At 55.4% G+C, this 22,614-nt stretch overlaps 2 protein-coding genes across 3 annotated transcripts in view; one reads left to right on the forward strand and one right to left on the reverse strand.

Annotated features, from left to right (window-relative positions):
• Positions 1–3,942, forward strand: DRD4 (dopamine receptor D4). 2 transcript variants are annotated; one of them, XM_030918558.1, is made up of 5 exons: positions 1–273; positions 2,516–2,628; positions 2,738–3,145; positions 3,290–3,531; positions 3,625–3,827. In XM_030918558.1, the coding sequence occupies exons 1-5, from the start codon at positions 1–3 to the stop codon at positions 3,825–3,827; spliced, it is 1,239 nt and encodes a 412-aa protein (XP_030774418.1). The 2 variants fall into 2 exon arrangements, with proteins under 2 accessions (XP_030774418.1, XP_010354203.2); XM_010355901.2 differs by having other exon boundaries at positions 2,738–3,531; positions 3,625–3,942.
• Positions 3,943–7,386: 3,444 nt separating this feature from the next.
• Positions 7,387–22,614, reverse strand: part of DEAF1 (DEAF1 transcription factor) — a 43,229-nt gene continuing 28,001 nt past the window's right edge. Inside the window, exons 11-12 of the mRNA XM_030918554.1 lie at positions 16,862–16,951; positions 7,387–7,816 (exon numbers count right to left, since the gene is read on the reverse strand). Of these exons, the coding sequence (XP_030774414.1) occupies positions 7,712–7,816; positions 16,862–16,951 (195 nt within the window). The 3' untranslated portion in view covers positions 7,387–7,711. The remainder of the gene's footprint in view (positions 7,817–16,861; positions 16,952–22,614) is intronic.

The following is a 22,614-nucleotide window of genomic DNA, read 5'->3' on the forward strand; positions in this document are numbered from 1 at the left end:
ATGGGGAACCGCAGCACCGCGGACCCGGACCGGCTGCTGGCCGGACGCGGGCCGGGCGCGGGGGCGGCTGTGGGGCTGGCAGGGCCGGGCGCGGCGGCGCTGGTTGGGGGCGTGCTGCTCATCGGCGCGGTGCTCGCGGGGAACTCGCTCGTGTGCGTGAGCGTGGCCACCGAGCGCGCCCTGCAGACGCCCACCAACTCCTTCATCGTGAGCCTGGCGGCCGCCGACCTCCTGCTCGCTCTCCTGGTGCTGCCGCTCTTCGTCTACTCCGAGGTGAGCCGCGTCCGGCCGCACGAGCATCCTCACCTGCTCCTCGGTTCTCCGTCCCTGTCCCTGCGGAGGACCCGGCGCGACCCGGCCCCTTTCTGCTCCGGAGCCTCCAGCTGGGGCGGCGGCAGGGGCGCTGCGCCTGGTCCCTCCGCGCTACACCCACCGCCGCCACCTCGCGACTTCCCCCCGCTGCGCTGTCCCCCGACCCCCGTTCCTCTCCTCCCTTCCCCTTCTGTCTTGGCGTCTGCTGTCCAGGAGATGCCGGTCCTTCGATCTAGGGACCCCAGAAATAGGCGACTTTGTCAAGCCAGCCCCCTCCCCCCGCCCGGTAGCTGGATTTCACCCCCAGGGCAACCAGCTAGACAGACAGGCAGATGCGGGCTCGGCCCCCTGGCTGCCCTGGGACACACATACGCACACACACACACTGCACACAGCCACAGACCACCACGCACACCCCGTGCGGATGCTGGCTCATCCCCAGAAGGAGGCTCACAGCTCACAGGGGAGACCTGGGCTGGACAGAACCCAGGGGAGGGTGTGTGGGGGCCAGGCCCCTGCTGGGGAGAGGCCCCTGCTGGCCAGGCCCCTGAGGAGAAGCCCGAGGGGGAATTGGGGGATGGATCCCACACTCCACACCAGGTCTGGCCCTCGGGAGGGTTGGACTTGGTGCCAGCCCCTCTGCAGCCAGAGAAAAGCAGCTTAAGGCTGAGCTGGGGACGCGGTGTCCCGGACTGTGGAGGAGGGGGGACTCGGGGTTTCCCCTTGGTGGACACGGTGAGTCCTGGCGGCTGGGGCAGAGACCAGCAGCACGGGACACGCATGACCTGTGCTCCTTTCGAGCCGCAGACGTCACAGTGACGACGTTTAAGCTCCTAATCTTCCCAAATCGGTGGGAAGGGATTAAGGGGGCTGCCTGCTCCTTTGCCCTTGGAGAGAGTCACTCCACGTGGAGTCCTATGCTGGGCACTGGGCAGGTCTTCATATTTTTAATTATAATTTATCTTCAAGACAATTATGTGGATACTATCATCATCCTCGTCTTACAGATGAGGAAACAGAAATGAATCAATGCGCCCGAGTCTCCCACAGAGAGCTTCACCAGACAGGCTGGCTCATGCCCTGAATGACGGAGCAGCCAGCTTCATGTCTAGGCCCAGCGGGGACCCTGACTACCCCAGGCTGGGGAGGGGGCTCTCCTTGAGCCCGATGACATCGGGCCCTGCCCCCAGGGAATTCCCCAGGCCGTTCTCATGTTTGTAACAAAAGGGAGACCAACGTCAGGAACGGTGGCTCATGCCTCTAATCCCAGAACTTTGGGAGGCCAAGGCAGGAGGATCGCTTGAGCCCAGGACTTTGAGACCAGCCTGGGAAACATACCGGGCCGGGTCTCTACAAAAAATTAAAATATCGGCCGGGCGCGGTGGCTCACGCCTGTAATCCCAGCACTTTGGGAGGCCGAGGAGGGCGGATCACGAGGTCAGGAGATCGAGACCATCCTGGCTGACACGGCGAAACCCCGTCTCTACTAAAAATGCAAAAAATTAGCTGGGTGTGGCGGCGGGTGCCTGTAGTCCCAGCTACTTGGGAGGCTGAGGCAGGAGAATGGCGGGAACCTGGGAGGCGGAGCTTGCAGTGAGCTGAGATCCGGCCACTGCACTCCAGCCTGGGCCACTGAGCGAGACTCCGTCTCAAAAAAAAAAAAAAAAGAAAGAAAATATCAGCCGGGGATGGTGGCATGCGGCTGCTGTCCCAGCTATTCGGGGGAACTGAGGCAGGAGAATCGCTTAAACCCGGAGGCGGAGGTTGCAGTGAGCTGAGATCGCGCCACTGCACTCCAGCCTGGGCAACAAGAGTGAAACTCTGTCTCAAAAAAACAAACAAAAAGAAAAACAAAAAGAAAAAAATAAAATAAAATAAATCAGCCGGGGGGTGGTGGGGCGCGGCTGTAGTCCCAGCTACTCTGGAGACTGAGGTGGGAGGATCGCTTGAGCCCAGGAGTTCCAGGCTACAGTGAGCCATGATGGAGCCACTGCACTCCAGCCTGGGTGACAGAGCGAGACCCTAACTCCAAACAAAGGGAGACCTGAGTGGGGAGGGGGTGTTTCTCTGACCGCTCCTCTGGCCTCTGGTTCACAGCCGAGCCCCCTCCTCCATATTCAGCCCTGGAACTACCCATAAGAGTGGGGGTCACAAGGGCCCGCGGTGGCTGGGAAACCTCAGGGCCTGTGGTGTCGCCGCGCAGGTCCAGGGTGGCGCGTGGCTGCTGAGCCCCCGCCTGTGCGACGCCCTCATGGCCATGGACGTCATGCTGTGCACCGCCTCTATCTTCAACCTGTGCGCCATCAGCGTGGACAGGTGCGCCGCCCTCCCCGCCCTCCCCGCCCGCGCCCCCGCGCCCCTCCCGCCGCCGCCGCCCTCACCGCGGCCTCCGCGCTGTCCGGCGCACCCTCGGCGCTCCCCGCAGGTTCGTGGCCGTGGCCGTGCCGCTGCGCTACAACCGCCAGGGCGGGAGCCGCCGGCAGCTGCTGCTCATCGGCGCCACGTGGCTGCTGTCCGCAGCGGTGGCGGCGCCCGTGCTGTGCGGCCTCAACGACGTGCGCGGCCGTGACCCCGCCGTGTGCCGCCTGGAGGACCGCGACTACGTGGTCTACTCGTCCGTGTGCTCCTTCTTCCTACCCTGTCCGCTCATGCTGCTGCTCTACTGGGCCACGTTCCGCGGCCTGCGGCGCTGGGAGGTGGCCCGTCGCGCCAAGCTGCACGGCCGCGCGCCCCGCCGACCCAGCGGCCCCGGCCCTCCTTCCCTTGCGCCCCGCCTTCCCCAGGACCCCTGCGGCCCCGACTGCGCGCCCCCAGCGCCCGGCCTTCCCCAGGGTCTCCGCGGCCCCGACTGCGCGCCCCCAGCGCCCGGCCTTCCCCAGGGTCTCCGCGGCCCCGACTGCGCGCCCCCAGCGCCCGGCCTTCCCCAGGGTCTCCGCGGCCCCGACTGCGCGCCCCCCGCGCCCCGCCTTCCCCAGGACCCCTGCGGCCCCGACTGCGCGCCCCCAGCGCCCGGCCTTCCCCAGGACCCCTGCGGCCCCGACTGCGCGCCCCCCGCGCCCCGCCTTCCCCAGGACCCCTGCGACTCCAACTGTGCGCCCCCAGACGCCGTCCGAGCCGCTGCGCTCCCACCCCAGACCCCACCGCAGACCCGCAGGAGGCGGCGTGCCAAGATCACCGGCCGGGAGCGCAAGGCCATGAGGGTCCTGCCAGTGGTAGTCGGTGGGTTCTTGTCCTGGGGGGCGGGAGAGAGAAGGGGAGGAGTACTAGGCGCGGAGGGGCAGGGGGCTCTGACGTGGCTCTCGGCGCCCCCAGGGGCCTTCCTGCTGTGCTGGACGCCCTTCTTCGTGGTGCACATCACACAGGCGCTGTGTCCTGCCTGCTCCGTGCCCCCGCGGCTGGTTAGCGCGGTCACCTGGTTGGGCTACGTCAACAGCGCCCTCAATCCCGTCATCTACACTGTCTTCAACGCCGAGTTCCGCAGTGTCTTCCGCAAGGCCCTGCGTGCCTGCTGCTGAGCCGGCACCCCACCCCCACCCCCCGCGGCCTGGGCACCGGCCTGGTGGGCCAGGCCTCAGGGACCAAGGATATGGGGAGGACGGTTTTGTACGTTAATTAAACAAATTCCTTCCCAAACTCAGCTGTGAAGGCTCCTGGGGTTGATGGGGAAGGGGGGAGGAGGGGCTTCTGCCCCAGTGGTCCCAGGCCCCCCAGCCAGTTAACCCTCCTTCCCGCCAAGGAAGCCCACAGAGCAGACCCCACCAAGCCGGCCGCCTGCTCAGGGTGAGGGGGAAACGGGCCCCCGGAGATCCACTCAGTTCAGGAGTGCTCTGGCCCAGCCTCCCCTCTCTGCAGGCACCGAGCAGGGCAAGATGTCTCCTGGGGAAGCCCAGTTCCAATGGGAAGAAACGAATGAGGCGAAAGGGGGTGGGGGGGGTCAGCTGCCAGGCCCTGCCCAGGCCAACTCCCACCTCCAAGGACGAGGCACAGGGTCTCCTGGCTCTGCTGTCCCAGCAGACCCAGGCAGGGGAGCCTGACATATCATTTTAGAAGCTGCCTTGAGGTCAGAGCACAGCTCCCTGCCAGTCCCTGGCCAGAGGATGCCCCAAGCCCCACAGGAAGGGGCCTGTGGTGATGGGTGGGGTCCCACCAAGAGGCTTCCCTGGAGGGAGCTCCATGCTCAGCCACCCAGCCAACCTCTGCCCAGCATCCACCCCATGTGGCTGGGCCAAGGGGTAGGAGCAGGGAGGAGGCAGCAGGGTCAGAGGGTGGGCAGAGCAACCCAAGCCGCCTGTCTGCCCTGGGCTGCCTGGCTTCCTCAACCATAGTACAGCCCCTGACCCTGGGGGAGGAGGGGTGGCTCCCAGGGCCCTCAGTGCAGCAACAGCCCATCCTGGACTGGATCCAGCTTCTCCCAGGCCCAGGCTGTGGGAGAAATGGGGGGCCCTCCGCCTCCCAGTCCTGCTGGCTGGAGCTTTACTGTGCTGGGGATGCGGCATCTACAGCCAGGGCGGCCAGTCATGGTGCCAAGCTCCCATCTGAACATTGAGAGACTGGGCTGTGCAGTCTACAGCAGTGGGTACAACCTCAGCTAAAATACTCAGTGCAGGCTGGGTGTGGTGGTCACACCTGTAATCCCAGCTACTCGGAAGGCTGAGACAGGAGGATCCCTTAAAGCTAGGGGGTCAAGGCTGCAGTGAGCCGAGATCGCGCCACTGCACTCCAGCCTGGGTGACAGGGTGAGACCCTGTCTCAAAAAAGAAAAGAAAATAAATATTGGGTGGAGAGACGACCAAGCCCAATTACAACTTCAGTGCAGCTGCCCTGTCCCGTCTGCTGACCACGTACTTCTGTCACGGCTTCAGCGGCTGCCTCCTCCTGGACACCTTCCCTGACTACCTACTTCCCAGGACCAGCCTGTCCCAGCCAGCCCCTGGAACAGACTGAGTCACAATGGATTCTTGTCGGACACCCATGAGAGTAAAGGAGGGGCTCCCGCCAGCTTTGTCCCAGGACCCACGGCCCCACACATGCCTCACTGACAGTGCTGGAGGCCACGGGAGGTGCACACACATCTGGGGATCCTGGGGGTGCTGACAGCCCTGGGGCAGGGCGACCTCTGGCCATCACCCTCCCAGGCTTGGAAAGGAGGAGCTGTGGGAACCTGGGATCCCAAGAGATGTGTGGTGCTCCGGCTTCTGTTTTACGGAAAATCGGGGAAGAGTAAGTTGCCCCCACAATTCCAGGGAATACCCCCACTCCACTCCTGCAGAACCTGGTTGCAGGCGGCCAGGTGCATCACTGCTGGTGGGGGTCACTGTGCCAAGGGCTCCCATGGTGCCTTCCCCACCAGGCGGGGGTTTGGCCACTTCCTGCGGCTGTGCTCTCCGCACAGAGATGCTGGTGTTTTCAGCTTTGGGGGATTCTTCTTAAGAGGTGCAGGTCCTCACTTCCCTGCCACCTTTATGTTGGTTAAAACCCCAAGGAGCAGGCCCAGCCCTGCTGCCTCACGGAGGTCAACCCACGGCCCGCCTGCCCGGACAGTGCAGAGGCCAAGCAGAGCCTCTAAGATGCCTCCACCTTGTGGCAATGGTGGACCCTGCTGGGTTGGACGAAAAGCCACTCAGTGTAGAGTCTCAGAGGAAGGGCCAGGCGGGGTGAGGGTCAGAGGAAGGGACAGGTGAGGTGAGGGACAGGAGGGACAGCATCTCGGTGGGGGAGGCAGGAGGGACAGGCGGGGTGAGGGCAGCATCTGGAGTGCGTGCTGCAGCAGGCCAGACACTTCTTCCAGCCTCCACTGCTCACTGGCAGCACCAATGGGGCAGCACCGAGTGCGCCTAAGCAGGACGATGAAACATCAGTGGGGCCTGGCCCGGCTGGGTGGAGACTTTACTAAGTAAATAGGCCAGGGCAGTGGCTCACTCCTGTAATCCCAGCACTTTGGGAGGTCGAGGTGGGTGGATCACCTGAGAAAGGAGTTCGAGACCAGCCTGGCCAACACGAAGAAACCCTGTCTCTACCAAAAATTCCTAAACTAGCTGGGTGTGGTGGTGTGCACCTATAATCCCAGCTACTCAGGAGGCTGAGACAGGAGAATCGCTTGAACCTGGGAGGCGGAGGTTGCAGTGAGGCAAGATTGTGCCACTGCACTCTAGCCTGGGTGACAGGGTGAGACTGTCTCAAAGGAAAAAAAAAAAGAGAGAAAACCAGAATAAACCAGGTGGTCCTGAGAAACCCAGAGACTCAAAATATGGTGGGGGGGCCTCTGCAGGGCCCCCAGAGCCAGTGAGCCCTGCCCCCGTGCACAGCCCCTTCCAGGGGGACTCTGGCAGCCTCTTGTACAGCTCCAGCTGGTGCAGAAAGCGCTTCAGAGGCAAACATCAGAATCGTTGGTGCAGGCTCCTCCTGGCGCTGCCAGCCCACCCCAGGTGCCTGCTGAGCTTTTGCTGAGTCTGTACTTTCTTGCCCCAGTGCAGCCACAGCCGTGGAGCCTTCAGTGTGCAGAGAACACAGGCCATGAGAGCAGAAGCTTCCAGAACAAGAGTGATGCTTCTCCAGCAGAGCTCTCAGTCAGGAGGGCAGGTGGGTCCCATGTCCAGGCCCAGCCCAGTGCCCAAACACGCTGGACATGTCCCCTTGTGCCCCCTGTGGGCTTCAGTCCTTTCTCTTTCCTCCACCTGGCACCAGGGCCATGAGAAACAAGCGGGAGACCAGGAGGCCATGAGGCTCTGCATGTGGATCCCTGGACCGAGGACACCAAGCTGTCCACATGGACTGAACAGGCTGCACTAGGCCGTCGGGCTCGCTCAGGAAGCCTGGGCACAGGAGGGTACCGGGTGCACAGAAACCTGGCGGGAAGGGCCGCAGGCCTGCTGCACTTGCCAGCAGCCACGAGGTTCTCATGGAACAGAAGGAATGAAGACCTCCTGGACTACAGGTGCCACCAGACGCCAGGGCTCCAGCCTGGCCGCGCTGCCCCGTGCACTGGAGATGCGGTGGGCTTGGGATTCCCATCTGCACAAGGAGGAAGGGGAGGAAACGCCCAAGGGCTGGCACTGAAACCGGCCGCCCGCGTGGGGCAGGGAGACCTTATTTACACTTTATTGACAGACACAACACGTATGTACACGCGTCGCAGCACAGGCCCTGTGGGCAAGACCGGACGCTCATGATCCCAGGGATAAAAAATCTCTCCGCGAGCGGGCGGGGGGCCCGGGCAGGGGGAATCCGCTCCCCAGGGCACCATTCGCTTAAAGTGTGTTAATAACTTGTCCAGCAAGTTTCTTTACCTTCCCACACCCCTCTTCTCAACGTCCCCCCAGAGTCCTCAGGGGGGCCTTCGACCTGCAAAAGCCTCACAGGAGTGCGAGGGGTCCCAGCTCCCAGGGCGGCCGATGGAGCCTCACACGGTCACCTTCTCCATCACGCTTTCAGCCACGTGGACTTCGTCTGCCTGGACCGTGACAGCTGCTGACTGGCCACATATGTGCTGGTGATCCTTCCAGTCCTGGAAGGGAGGACACATCCATGTCCGTGGGGTCAGTGGGTGCAGCAGGGCCTTAGAGCAGGGTCCCCAAGGTGGACCCCAGGCCCCTCACCCCAGAGGGTGCAGCCCCCTGTGAGCTCACCTGGGGGTGCTGAGAGAATGCCCTCCCCAGTGCCCGCACGCCCACACTCTGATGGCCTCTGCTCCAATACAGCCTTCCCCACACTCTCTTGGTTTGAGGAATTGGATCAAAGGGCAAACAACAGGTGGGGCATGGTGGCTCACGCCTGTAATCCCAGCATTTTGGGAGGCCCAGGCAGGTGGATCCCCTGAGGTCAGGAGTTCGAGACCAGCCTGGCCAACACGGTAAAACCCCGTATCTACTAAAAACACAAAAATTAGCTGGGCATGGTGGCAGGCACCTCTGATCCCAGTTACTCGGGAGGCTGAGGCAGGAGAACTGCTTGAACCTGGGAGGCAGAGGTTGCAGTGGGCCAAGACGGTGCCACCGCACTCCAGCCCGTGGGAGAGAACAACTCTGTATCAAAATAAAAGTCGAACAACAAACCAGGGTAAGACTCTCCAAAGCAGTTGTTTTGTGTTAGGGATGTAAACAAAAAATATCAGACATGCAGAAAAACATTTAAATATATGATCAAGTTCTGTGGGTTTTCTTGTTGTTTTTGGGACAGAGTTTTGCTCTTGTTGCCCAGGCTGGAGTGCAATGCGAAATCTCGGCTCACTACAACCTCCACCTCCAGGGTTCAAGCAATTCTCTTGCCTCAGCCTCCCTAGTAGCTGGGATTACAGGTGCCCGCCACCACACCTGGCTAATGTTTTACATTTTTAGTAGAGACAGGGTTTCATCATGTTGGTCAGGCTGGTCTCGAACTCCTGACCTCAGGGGATCTGCCCACCTCAGCCTCCCAAAGTGCTGGGATTACAGGTGTGAGCCACTGTGCCCGGCCCCAGTTCTGTTTTTAATGGCAAAGATGAAAAAACAAACTGGAACCACTCTGTGGCTGCAGAGGGGCTCTGCAGAAAGAAAGTGGGGGATGGTGCTTGGGAGAAGTCACAGCTCCGGTGAGGTCAGCACACCGAACCAGGCCCCACCTCCCTGCTACCTCAAGCACCTCAGAACACAGCAGAGGTCTAAAGGAAGCGCCAGGTGCTGAAGCTGAGGCGGCCTTGTCAGACAGAGGCAGCTCCGTGCACGAGGGCGTGATAGGTACATATGTAACACACAGAGCAGAAATAAATGCATCCAAATGGTGACAGGGTTATTCCCTAGAGGGCAGAATTCCAGCTGATTATAATAAAAAAGCAAAATTAGGCAGGGTGCAGTGGCTCAGGGCTGTAATCCCATCATGTTGAGAGGCCGAGGTGGGCAGATCACCTGAGGCCAGGAGATCAGGAGATCACCTGAGGCCAGCCTGCCCAACATGTCAAAACCCCATCTCTACTAAAAATACAAAAACTAGGCACCTGTGGTCGCACACGCCTGCAATCCCAGCTACTTGGGAGGCTGAGGCACGAGAATCACTTGAATCTGGGAGGTGGAGGTTGCAGTGAGCTGAGATTGTGCCTCTGCACTCCAGCCCAGGCAACAGAGACTACGTCTCATAAAAAAAAAAAAAATTACCTGGTAATAGACTATAAATCTACATGGCATGAAAACACACATCAGCAAACCGCTGCATTGGGTGCAGACCCACCGCCCGCCCCTCCCTGGCCTCCACTCCGGGGCAACCAGGAAGGGTTCCGGTTCCTGCCCAGACTCTGTGTGGGGCGAGGGGCCTGCACCCCGCATGGGAGCTGCCCCCACTGAGAGGATGTGGGCCCCGGATAAGGCCCCAGGAGTTCTAGATGCTTCCTTCTCTGGTCTGCAGGTTTGAGCCACTGCCTGGGGCCTGCGCAGACGGAGGGACAGACTACCGAAGCTTCCATCAAGTTCTCCAAGCAAAGAGGCAAATGCCCAGGGTTGACTTTTAAAAATCAGACATACTGGAGTTCTTTTTTAAAGCAAATTTTTCCATCTTAAACATCAATGTGATGCTTCTTACAGTATAATGTTAAAATACTTTTGAAAAAAAAAATTATCTGAAAAGCCAGAATTAGAAATTAGTGTTTTAGTTTTTGAAAAACAGAAAAAAATGGTTAAATTCACAAGAAGGTAACAGTGAAAGTGCCTGGTGCAAATAAATGACAAAAGCCAACATCACAGAGTTAAAAACAATGACTTTGGGAGGCTGAGGTCACCTGAGGTCAGGGGTTGGAGACCAGCCTGAGCAACATAGCAAGACCCTATTTCTATAAAAAAAAAAAAAAAGTGTTAAAATTAGCTGGGCGTGGTGGCTCATGCCTGTGGTCCAAGCTACTTGGGAGACAGAGGCAGGAGGATCACTTGAGCCAGGAGGTCAAGGCTGTAGTGAGCCATGATGGCACCACTGGACTCCAGCTTGAGTGACAAAGCGAGACCCTGTCTATAAAAAACCTAAAATAGGCTGGGCATGGTGGCTCATGCCAGTAATCCCAGCACTTTGGGAGGCTGAGGCAGGCAAATCACGAGGTCAGGAGTTCAAGACCAGCCTGACCAATATGGTGAAACCGCATCTCTGCTAAAAATACAAAAATTAGCTGGGCGTGGTGGCATGCACCTGTTGTCCCAGCTTCTTGGGAGGCTGAGGCAGGAGAATTGCTTGAACCCGGGAGGTAAAGGTTGCAGTGAACTAAGATCATGCCACTGCACTCCAGCCTGGCAATAGACCTAGACTCAGTCTCAAAATATATAAATAAATAAAAATACAAATACAAAAATTAGCCAGGTGTGGTGGCACGGACCTGTAGTCCCAGCTACTAGGGAGGCTGAGGCAGGAGAATCACCTGAACCCGGGAGGTGAAGGTGGCAGTGAGCCAAGACTGCACCACTGCACTCCAGCCTGGGTGACAGAGCCAGACTCTGTCTCAAAAACAGAAACAAAACCAAAAACAAACGAACAAAAACCAAAAATAAGTAAGTCATGAAATGAAAACAGTGACTAAAAATCCAATTAAGCAACAATCCAAATCTGACTTACAGTGATCGAGGCCTCACAAATGAAAATAATGATGCATGGGGCTTGCTTTAAAATGCTTAGCCCTCAGCCCAAAGAGGGGGGGACAAGCCAGAAGGGCAGGTGCTAAAGCAGCTGACACAGGTGAGGGTGACGGGCCTCTCCTGGGCGATCCCACTCATGTGCACGTGTCACATTTTTCAAAGTTAAGGGTTAAAAGAAAGTGCTGGCACCACAGCAGGGAGGTGACTCAGTCCGGGCGGTGCTGGGAGCAGGCCACAGGCAGGACACCCGGGCTGGGTGGAGAAAAATGCCCAGAGCCCCCAGACCGTCCTGGGAACAGGCCCTGCTGTGGGGACTGCAGAGGTGCCCTGTCTACAGGCGCGCATGTGTGGAGAAAGCATAAAGAGCACGGGTGCCAGTGAGACTCCGTCTCAAAAAAAAAAAAAAAAAAAAAAGAACGAGATGTGTTCATTTTGTTGGTGAAAGGAGCTCAGTGAGTGCTTATACTGGGGCCCAAAAAGCTTCTGCCAGGAATGTATATACTCGGCCTCTGCAGTACGCTTTCTCTGCTTGAGGAAATTCTGTCCTCCCACTGAAATTGAGATAAATTAAAATGTATATTGTAATACCTATAGCAGTAAGAAAGTAACTCATAACGTAAAAGATACTGTTTAAAATTGTTCAACAAAAGAACTGGTACACTAGAAAATACACATTTAACAGAAAAGAAGTTAGTGAAAGAACAGAGGAGCAAGACATGAGACATAAACTGCAAATATAAACACAAATCCACTCACATCGATAATTACATTAAACATGAGTAGATTAGGTTTTGAGAGGTGGCTCATGCCTGTAATCCCAGCACTTTGGGAGGCCAAGGTGGACGGGTTACTTGAGTCGAGGAGATCAAGACCAGCCTGGCCAACATGGCAAAACCCTATCTCTACAAAAAATACAAAAATTAGCTGGCCATGGTGGCGCATGCCTGTAATCCCAACTACTTGGGAGGCTGAGGCAGGAGAATCACTTGAACCTGGGAGGCGGAGGTTGCAGTGAGCCGAGATTGTGCCACTGCACTCCAGCCTAGGAGACAGAGCAAGACTGTATCACAAAAAACAAAAAACAACAAAAAAACGGGCATGGTGGCAGGTGCCTGTAATCCCAGCTATTTGGGAGGCTGAGGGAGGAGTATTGCTTGAACCCGGGAAGCGGTGGCTGCACTGAGCTGAGATTGTGCCACTGCACTGCACTGCACTGCACTCCAGCCTGGGTGACAGAGCGAGACTCCCCTTCAAAAAAAAAAAGGCTGGGCGCAGTGGCTCACACCTGTAATCGCAGCACTTTGGGAGGCCGAGGCGGGCGGATCACTTGAGGTCAGGAGCTCAAGACCAGCCTGACCAACATGGTGAAACCCTGCGTCTACTAAAAGTACAAAAATTAGCCGGGTCTGGTGGCACCCTCCTGCAGTCCTAGCTACTCGGGAGAATGAGGCACGAGAATCCCTTGAACCCAGGAGGTGGAGGTTGCAGTGAGCCGAGATTACACCAGTGCACTCCAGCCTGGGAGACAGAGCGATACTCTCTCAATTCAAAAAACAAAACAGGCTTAGTGCCTGTGTGGTGGCCCACACCTGTAATCTTAGAACTTTGGGAGGCCAAGGCGGGTGGATCACCTGAGATCAGAAGTTCGAGACCAGTCTGACCAACACAGAGAAACCACATCTCTACTAAAAATACAAAAATTAGGCCAGGCACGGTGGCTCCCACCTGTAATCCCGGCACTTTGGGAGGCCGAGGCGGGTGGATCATCTGAGGTCGAAAGTTCAAGACCAGCCTGACCAACATGGAGAAACCCCGTCTTTACTAAAAATACAAAAATTAGCCAGGCATGGTAGCGCATGCCTGTAATCCCAGCTACTTGAGAGGCTGAGGTAGGAGAATTGCTTGAACCCGGGAGGCGGAGGTTGCAGTGAGCTGAGATCGCGCCATTGTACTCCAGCCTGGGGAAAAAGAGCGAAACTCCGTCTCAAAAAAAGATACAAAAATTACCTGGACGTGGAGGTGCACGCCTGTAATCCCAGCTACTCAGGAGGCTGAGGAAGGGGAATCACTTGAACCCAGGACATTGAGTTTGCAGTGGGCTGAGATAGCGCCACTGCACTCCAGCCTGGCGACAGAGTGAGACGCTGTCTCAAAAAAAAAAAAAAAAAAAAACGCTGGGTGCGGTGGCTCACGCCTGTAATCCTAGCGCTTTGGGAGGCCGAGGCGGGCGGATCAAGAGGTCAGGAGATCAAGACCATCCTGGCTAACACGGTGAAACCCCGTCTCTACTAAAACAAATACAAAAATTAGCCAGGCGTGGTGGCGGGCGCCCATAGTCCCTGCTATGTGGTCCCTGCTACATGGGAGGCTGAGGCAGGAGAATGGCAGGTGAACCCAGGAGGCAGAGCTTGCAGTGAGCCGAGATCGCACCACTGCACACCAGCCTGGCCACAGAGCAAGACTCCGTTTCAACAACAACAACAACAACAGCAGCAGAGGCTATCAGACTAGATTAAAACCTAAGATCCAAGCACATTCTGTCTCTAAGGGAATGCTTAAGAGTCAAGGACACAAATTGGAAGTAACAAGATGTTTGTTCATTTATATATTATTTAAAAAATAGAAACAGGGTCTCGCTTTGTTAGCCAGGCTGGTCCTGGGCTCAAGTGATCCTCCCCGCTTGGCTTCCCAAAGTGTTGGGATTACTGCTGTGGGTTACCGCACCCAGCCAAAAAGATGTTTTCTAAAAAGATGCAGGCTGGGTGCAGCAACTCACGCCTGTCTTCCCAGCACTTTGGGAGGCCAAGCAGGGGGCAGAACACTTGAGTCCAAGGGTTCGAGACCAGCCTGGGCAACATGGCGAAACCTCGTCTCCACTAAAAATACAAAAAATTAGCTGGACATGGGGTGTGTATCTGTAGAGGATGCAGTGAGTCAAGATCATGCCACTGCACTCCAGTCTGGGTGACAGAGTGAGACTGTCTCAAAAACAAAAGATGCAAACATTAACCATAAGACAGGTGGAGTATCTATACTACTATCAGAAAAAATATATATATTATTTTTGAGACGGAGTCTCACTCTGTCACCCAGGCTGGAGTGCAGTGGAACAATCTCGGCTCACTGCAACCTCCGTCTCCCAGGTTCAAGCAATCCTCCTGCCTCAGCCCCCCTAGTAGCTGGGATTACATGCATGCACCACCACGCCCGGCTAATTTTTGTATTTTTAGTAGAGATGGGGTCTTACCATGTTGGCCAAGCTGGTCTCAAATTTCTAACAGGTGATCCACCTGCCTCAGCCTCCGAAAGTGCTGGGATGACAGGCATGAGCCACCGTGCCCAGCCAGAAAAAATAAATTTTAATATAAAAACTTCTATTGGCTGGTGTAGTGCCTCATGCCTATAATCCTAGCACTTCGGGAGGCTGAGATGGGAGGATTGCCTGAGGCCAGGAGATGGAGACCATGCTGGTCAACATAGCAAGACCCCATCTCTGTAAGAAAAAAAAAAAAAAAAGACATAAAAAATAAAAAACTTACTGAGACAAAGAAGGATGTTTTATAATGATAAAAGAGCTAATTCATCAGGAAGACACAATAATTATAAATTAAACATTTATGCACCTAACAACAGAGTCCCAAAATAAATGAAGCAAAAACAGGCAAAACTGCAGATAAAAACAGATAATTCGGCTGGGCATGGTGGCTCATGCCTGTAATCCCAGGACTTTGGGAGGCTGAGGCAGGCGGATCATGAGGTCAGAAGATCGAGACCATCCTGGCTAACACAGTGAAACCCCGTCTCTATTAAAAATACAACAAATTAGCCGGACATGGTGGCAGGCGCCTGTAGTCCCAGCTACTTGGGAGGCTGAGGCAGGAGAATGGCGTGAACCCGGGAGGTGGAGGTTGCAGTGAGCCAAGATCGCACCATTGCACTCCAGCCTGGGCGACAGAGTGAGACTCCGTCCCAAAAAGATAAAAAGAAAAAAAAAAACAAAACAGATAATTCAACAGTTAATAGCTGACAAGTTCAACACTTCACTCTAAATAAGGGGTGGAACAAGTAGAGAAAATCAGCAAGAATATGAAAGAGTTGAACAATACTATTAACCAACCTAACTGATATCTATCTAACACTCCACCCAACAGAGCAGAATATATAAGCAACGTTCTCCATAAGACCATACGCTAGGCCCTAACACAAATCTCAATACATTTAAAGGTACTGAAAAATACTAAGTATGTTCTTGAACCACAATGTAATTAAAGTGGAAATCAATTATAAAGGTACATTTAAGAAATCCACAAATATTTGAAATTAGTATACTTCTATTTCTTTTTTAGATCTACTCCTGAACCCAGCACTCACTTCCAAATAACTCACAGGTCACAGAAAAAAATCACACGGCAAATATTTTCAACTGAATAAAATATTCAAACTGAATAAAAATCAAACACAGGCCAGGTGCCATGGCTCGCACTCGTAATCCCAGCAATTTGGGAGGCTGAGGCAGGCAGATCACTTGAGGCCGGAAGTTTGAGACCAGCCTGGGCAACATGGTAAAACCCTGTCTCTACTAAAAACATAAAACTTACCCATGGGTGGAGGTGCAAGCCTGTAATCCCAGCTACTCGGGAGGTTGAGGTAGAAGAATCACTTGAACCCAGGAGGCGGAGGTTGCAGTGAGCCGAGATTGCGCCACTGCACTCCAGCCTGGTCTACAGAGCAAAACTGTCTCAAAAAGAAAATGGACAAGGAAGGCAGAAGGGCATACTTCCCAGCTGCTTTGAAGGCCAGCGTTGCTCTGATACCAAAATGAGACAAAGACATAGCAGGACAAAATACAGACCAGCATCTCTCATAAATATGAGAAAAAAAAACAAACACCAAAAAGATTAGTAAAGCTGCTGGGCACAGCAGCTTATGCCTCTAAATCCCAGCACTTTGGGAGGCCAAGGTGGGCAGATCACCTGAGCTCAGGAGTTTGAGACCAGCCCGGGCTAACATGGTAAAACCCCATCCGTCTCTATTAAAAATACAGAAATTAGCTGGGTGTGGTAGTGGTTGTAATCCCAGCTACTCGGGAGGCTGAGGCAAGAGGATCGCTTGAACCCAGGAGGCAGAGGTTGTAGTGAGCTGAGACTGCACCACCGTACTCCAGCCTGGGCAATAAAATGAGACTCTGTCTCAAAAAAAAAAAAAAAAAATTAGAGTGACTAAATGCTCCTGAGTACTCTGATTATGGTAGAAAAAGTTATACAATGCTGAACTACCATTTTTTTTTTTTTTTTTTGAGACGGAGTCTCGCTCTGTTGCCCAGGCTGGAGTGCAGTGGCCGGATCTCAGCTCACTGCAAGCTCCGCCTCCCGGGTTTACGCCATTCTCCTGCCTCGGCCTCCCGAGTTGCTGGGACTACAGGCGCCCACCACCTCGCCCGGCTAGTTTTTTGTATTTTTTTAGTAGAGACGGGGTTTCACTGGGTTAGCCAGGATGGTCTCGATCTCCTGACCTCGTGATCCGCCCGTCTCGGCCTCCCAAAGTGCTGGGATTACAGGCTTGAGCCACCGCGCCCGGCCCGAACTACCATTTCTAGCCTACAAAAGTTCTCTTGAATTTTTGTGGAGCAGAGGGCTGAATAACAGAAACAGAGGAACTGTGGACAGTCTCTCTCGCGTGGCTCTGCAGGGGTGTGGATGGCTGGGAAGCACTGACCAGCAACCCTCAGGGTTTCTGGCCACCACGTGTGGGGCCTCCCATGAGAGCACTACCTGGCCATGGCTCATGCGAGCCTCCTGCAGGGTCTTCGTGGAGCCAAGCAGCAGCCCCGGATTCCCAGAGGGAGGGACAGGGAGGGGAGTCAGGCAAGGTCCGAGGCACCAGGAGCACACGGGGAGGGAGGGCCACCCAGGGGTCTTCACAGTGAGGGAGGAGGCAGGGGCACTGAGCGCGGTGTGGGTGAGGCCTACCTTGCGCTGGCAGAAGGTGGAGCAGTAGTTGACCTTGTGGCAGCCGGTACACTCACTCATAGCCTCCCGGCCGCAGTTAACGCAGGACTGCTGCAAGAAGGACACAAGAGGCCAGTCAGTGACGTGGCTGCAGAGGGCCCGAGACACCGGGGACAGAGGCAGGTGCAGGCGGGAGGCCCCGAGGTCTCCCCATTGGACTCCTGACTGCGCCTCTGCCCCAATGCTGCTCAGAACGTTCTCGTCACCTCCAGAATCAGCTCTTTCCTGGCTTCAGTGCAGTTTGCCCCCTACACTCATTCACTGGAAGATCAGCATGGCCCGGGAGCAGTGGCTCACACCTGTAATCCCAGGACTTTGGGCGGCCGAGGCGGGCGGATCACCTGAGGTCAGGAGTTCAGCACAGCCAACATTGCGAAACCCCGTCCCTACTAAAAACACAAAAAATAGCTGGGTGTGGTGGTGGCCGCCTGTAATCCCAGCTACTTGGGAGGCTGAGGTGGGAGAATCACTTGCACCTGGGAGGCAGAGGTTTCAGGGCGCCGAGATCGCACTACTGCATTCCGGCCTGGGCAACAGAATGAGACTCCCATCTCAAAAAAAAAAAAAAAAAGGAAAATCAGGGCCGGACGTGGTGGCTCACACCTGTAATCCTAGCAGTTTGGGAGGCTGAGGTGGGCAGATCACGAGGTCAGGAGATCGAGACCATCCTGGCTAACATGGTGAAACCCCGAGACCGTGCCACTGCACTCCAGCCTGGGCGACAGAGCGAGACACCATCTCAAAAAAAAAAAAAAAGGGAAATCAGCATGGAAATCTTTCTCCAAACTCCAAGGAGCTTCACTCCAGCCAGGCCAGCACAGAAAATCAAACTCAGGAGTCCACCACTCCCAACACTCCTGAGCAGGTAGCCTGGGTGGCGCCAGCCTGGGTGCACCGTGGCAGGCGTGTGTCCCAAACTGCCGCAGCGGCACCACAGCAGACATCCCCACCCCACACCCAAGCCGGTTTCTGTGGTGGATTGAAAAGATGACATGGGGCCGGGCGTGGTGGCTCACACCTGTAATCCCAGCACTTTGGGAGGCCGAGGCAGGCAGATCACGAGACCAGGAGATCGAGACCATCCTGGCTAACACGGTGAAACCCCGTTTCCACTAAAAATACAAAAAAGAAGCCGGGCGTGGTGGCGGGCGTCTGTAGTCCCAGCTACTCGGGCTGAGGCAGGAGAATCCCTTGAACCCGGGAGGCGGAGCTTACAGTGAGCCGAGACTGCGCCACTGCACTCCAGCCTGGGCGACAGAGCGAGACTCCATCTCAAAAAAAAAAAAAGAAAAAAGAAAGGTGACACCAGAGGTTTGTGTACTTTCTCCTGGAATTACATTGGAGCTTTTCTTTCTAATCAGCGCATAGATCAACATGCTGTCAATGATTAACGTTTGTGGCATGACTAAGGTGCTTGACAGTTGTGAGTTCCGCCGTCAATGCTCTGGGAGAGGGAGAAGGCCACTGGGCCTAGGAGAGGCCTTGGCGCCGGGACCCGCAGGCCCGCTACGCGCCCAGATCATCCGCAGGCACTGTGGGAGGGGCCGTGGCCAGTGGGTGAGTGGCAGCCTCTGCGAGCAGCTCCGGAAGCGACCCCAGCGCGGCCTCGCCCTTCCTGCGGTTCCTGCGGTTCCTGCGGTTCCTGCGGGCAGACCTGCTCTGAGGCTCTGTTCTGATGCTTGCTCCCTTCTTCGCAAACGTGAGCTTTAGCATTTTTCCAGTTGTGAGACATTCAGAGCTCCAACATTCAGTCACTCACTTCAGAAAACAGGAGGCATTTTGGTACGAATTTAGGTTGTCCCCTGCCTCTACTTTATTTATTTATTTTTATTTTATTTTATTTTTTTTTGAGATGGAGTCTCAATCTGTTGCCAGGCTGGAGTGCAGTGGCATGATCTTGGCTCACTGCAACCTCTGCCTCCCGGGTTCAAGTGACTCTCCTGCCTCAACCTCCCGAGTAGCTGGGACTACAGGCACCTGCCACCACATCTGGCTATCTTTTTGTTTTTAGTAGAGACAGGGTTTCACCATGTTGGCCAGGATGGTCTCGATCTCTTGACCTCATGATCCACCTGCCTCGGCCTCCCAAAGTGCTGGGATTACAGGCTTGAGTCACTGCACCCTGCCTTTTATTTATTTATTTATTTATTTATTTTTGAGATAGAGTCTCACTCTGTTGCCCAGGTTGGAGTGCAGTGGCGCGATCTCGGCTCACTGCAACCTCCACCTCCTGGGTTCAAGCGATCCTTGTGCCTCAGCCTCCCCACAGCTGGGACTACAGGTACGCACCACCACGCCCAGCTAATATTTTTGTATTTTTAGTACACATGGGATTTCACCATATTTGGTCAGGCTGGTCTCGAACTCCTGACCTCAAATGATCCAGCTGAGTTGGCCTCCCAAAGTGCTGGGATTACAGGCATGAGCTACCACACCTGGCCTGTGCCTCTACTTTAAATGACAAAATATTTCTTAAAAAGTCTGTAACTACACAGAAGTTTCTCGAAGAAGAACACAGCTTCTGCAGGGCTTTATTAACATCCTGGGTTGCTCTGTGGATGGCCGGGTCAGGAAGGACCCTGGTCCAGCCCCTCAGAGACATAGGTCAGGTGGGGTGGGAGGCTGGCGGGAGTGTGGTCGGCGTGCCCCCACGCTGAGAAGGGCACGAGGCTCCGTGTCCAGCAGTCCCTGTGCCCCACACACCAGGACGTCCTGTACTTGCCCCCCAGCATGGTTCCTGGAGGACAGCACCCCTGAACTGAACGGAAAGCCTGTCCTGTTGCCTCGCAGGCACCTCTTTGGCCTCAGCTGGGACTTTCGACCGCTCAGCCCTTTCGCAGTATGCCCTTTGCAGAACTTTAAAAAAAATAAATAAATAAATAACGTTTTAGGAAGATTAGAAGGAACTTTGGGGTCTGAATTAGAGTCAGAGGCAGTAGCATGAACTCATGTTCTCTTCACAGATACAGAAACGGCTGCGGAGATGTTCATACACACAGGTGACACCCTCGTCCCTGCTCTGCAGCTGAGGGCCTCCAAGCGACAACATCCCAGCAGCACCGGACCCACCTGGCACCCAGGCCTCACTCTCTTTAAAAAAAAAAAAAAGTAAGAGAAATGTAAATCAGACTGGATTACTCTCCCTTGAGCAAGCAACAGAAATAAGAGAAAACCCTCGTAAAATCAAGCAGATCGATCTGAAAGCTGAGCCGCACGCTAAGGAGATCAAAGGATTAGTCTAATAGCATCTTTTTGAGCTGAGACAGTTTGCCGTTTCTATGAAATGACCATGATACAGATCTCTGAGGAAGCATGGGGCAAAATCAAATTTACAACCTGCCCCACCCCTGCCCCCGGAAGCCCACACACCTCATCCTGCTGGTCAGGCTGGGTCCCGCTGGTCAGGCTGGGTCCCGCTGAGGTGGGAATGCGAAGCCACCTCTGTGCTTTTCCCAGCCTGCCCCGCCAGTGCCGCTTCACCCTGTCCCAGGCACCTGGCCGCCCCTCCCGTCTCACCACACCCCCAGCTCCCTCGGGGGACTCCAAGGCAGCGTTTCTGGGGGCTTCCACACTGCCAGCCGTGCTCCGAAGAGTTCCCTGGGGACGTGGGGATGCCGGGCTGCTCCCGATTATCCCAAAGACACCAGCAACCCTCGCTCACTGGGCCACGGCAGGACATGGGTCCGGCTTTGGAATCTGACCTTTGATGCAGAACAGGTGACTGAGAGCTGCCTTGGGTCTGGCCAGGCCGATCTGGCTCACGTGAATGTTAGGCTGACACTACAGAACAAGGCAGGCAAAAGCCCTCATTTACAAAACCCCCATGCCTGGACTTCAGGGAAATGTCACCGAAACACAAGCCCCTCTCGGTGCTGCCTGTGGCACCGGCGGCCTTACTGTGTCGGGAGACGCCCGCGGGGAAGCAGCTGCTCTGGGGTCTGGCTCCACCCTTCCAGATCCCCAGGCACGGAGGCACCATCCGGGCACAGCACAGACCTATTTCTGAGCTCCCTAGGAGTCAATGACATTGTTATTTACTGTCCAACTTACATATTCTTCTCCCTTTCATACACTTCTGTGCTGTGCTATATTTAACACTTTAAAAGGAAGTTAGGGAGACTGAAGAAAGCCTGAGAGAGAGCTACTAGGAACAGGGACATGCTGGAGGAATGGGGTTTGGGCTCAGGGCAGCACGGCCAACAAGTTGGGGCCACGGCAGTGAGTCCAAGACCCTGCAGCCACTCGGCTGGCTTCCACTGGACACTGTGCCCTTGACAGCCAAGGGCATCTGCTCTTCTGCTTTGCTGAATCTCTGCAGAGCTCATTACATACACACGAATGCAGATTTCCCATGGTTAAAACTGGCAACAATCTCCTTAATAGCTTCAGCTGGGCTACATTTGTTTTGTTTTTTTTTTTTTTAATTCCAGATAAAAGGCCGGGTACGGAGGCTCATGCCTGTAATCCCAGCACTTTGGGAGGCCAAGGCAGGCGGATCACCTGAGGTCAGGGGTTCAACACCAGCCTGGCCAACATGGTGAAACCCCGCGTCTACTAAAAATACAAAACTTAGCCAGGCATGGTGGCAAGTGCCTGTAACCCCAGCTACTTGGGAGGCTGAGGCAGAAGAATCGCTTGAACCTGGGAGGCACAGGTTGCAGTGAGCTGAGATTGTGCCATCACATTCCAGTCTGGGCAACGAGAGCAAAATTCCGTCTCAAAAAAAAAAACATTCCAGATAAAATGTCAAAGTGGCAGCATCAGGCCTGCCCTCCCACTGCTGGAGGCACAGGAGCTCTGTGATGGGTGCTCATGAGTAAGGCTTCCTCATCCCCACGCGTGGACTTTTCCATTCAGAGACAGTGCTGTCCGTCTGTCAAACCTTGACTTTCCAGCACTAATTACAAATAACTATTTAGTGGCACAAAATAAGCTTGTCCAACCCACGGCCGGTGGGCTGCATGCAGCCCAGGATGGCTTTGCATGAGTCCCAACACAAATTCATAAACTTTCTGAAAACATTATGGGCCGGGCACGGTGGCTCATGCCTGTAATCCCAGCACTTTGAGATGCCAAGGAAGGTGGATCACGAGGTCAGATGTTCAAGACCAGCCTGGCCAACATGGCAAAACCCTGTCTCTACTAAGAAAAATAAAAAAACTAGCCTGGCGCAGTGGTGCGCACCTGTAATGCCAGCTACTCGAGAGGCTGAGGCAAGAGAATCACTTGAACCCGGGAGGCAGAGGTTGTGTGTGGTGAGTTGAGATCACGTCACCGCACTCCAGCCTGGGCAACAGAGCAAGACTCCGTCTCATAAAAAGAAAAAACAAAAAAAAGATGAGATTTTTAATGTGTGGCCCAAGACAATTCCTCTTCTTCCAGTGTGGCCCAGGGAAGAGAAAAGATTGGACACCCCGGCATAAAGCCTTCCTTCCACTCTGCAGTGGCATGGGATCAGGGAACGGAAACTCACTTTCATCCTACTGTTGGCGGGGAACCATTCAGTCCTCCCTACAGGGCAGGAGGAGGCCAACATGCAACCACCTTCCTCCCCTCGCCGACTTCCAACTCCCGCCCGTCCCAGTCCGCACCCCCAGGCTCCTGGAGGCTGCTCTGTGCTGCTGTCGCCACAGGCTGAAGGGACACAGTAGTCCTTGTAGGATGGGCCTCACCGCCGAGCTCTTGTAAGAGGCCTGTGGGGCTGATCTCAACAG

The sequence above is a fragment of the Rhinopithecus roxellana genome, chromosome 15 (assembly GCF_007565055.1).
Source record: "Rhinopithecus roxellana isolate Shanxi Qingling chromosome 15, ASM756505v1, whole genome shotgun sequence".
Classification (NCBI taxonomy): domain Eukaryota; kingdom Metazoa; phylum Chordata; class Mammalia; order Primates; family Cercopithecidae; genus Rhinopithecus; species Rhinopithecus roxellana.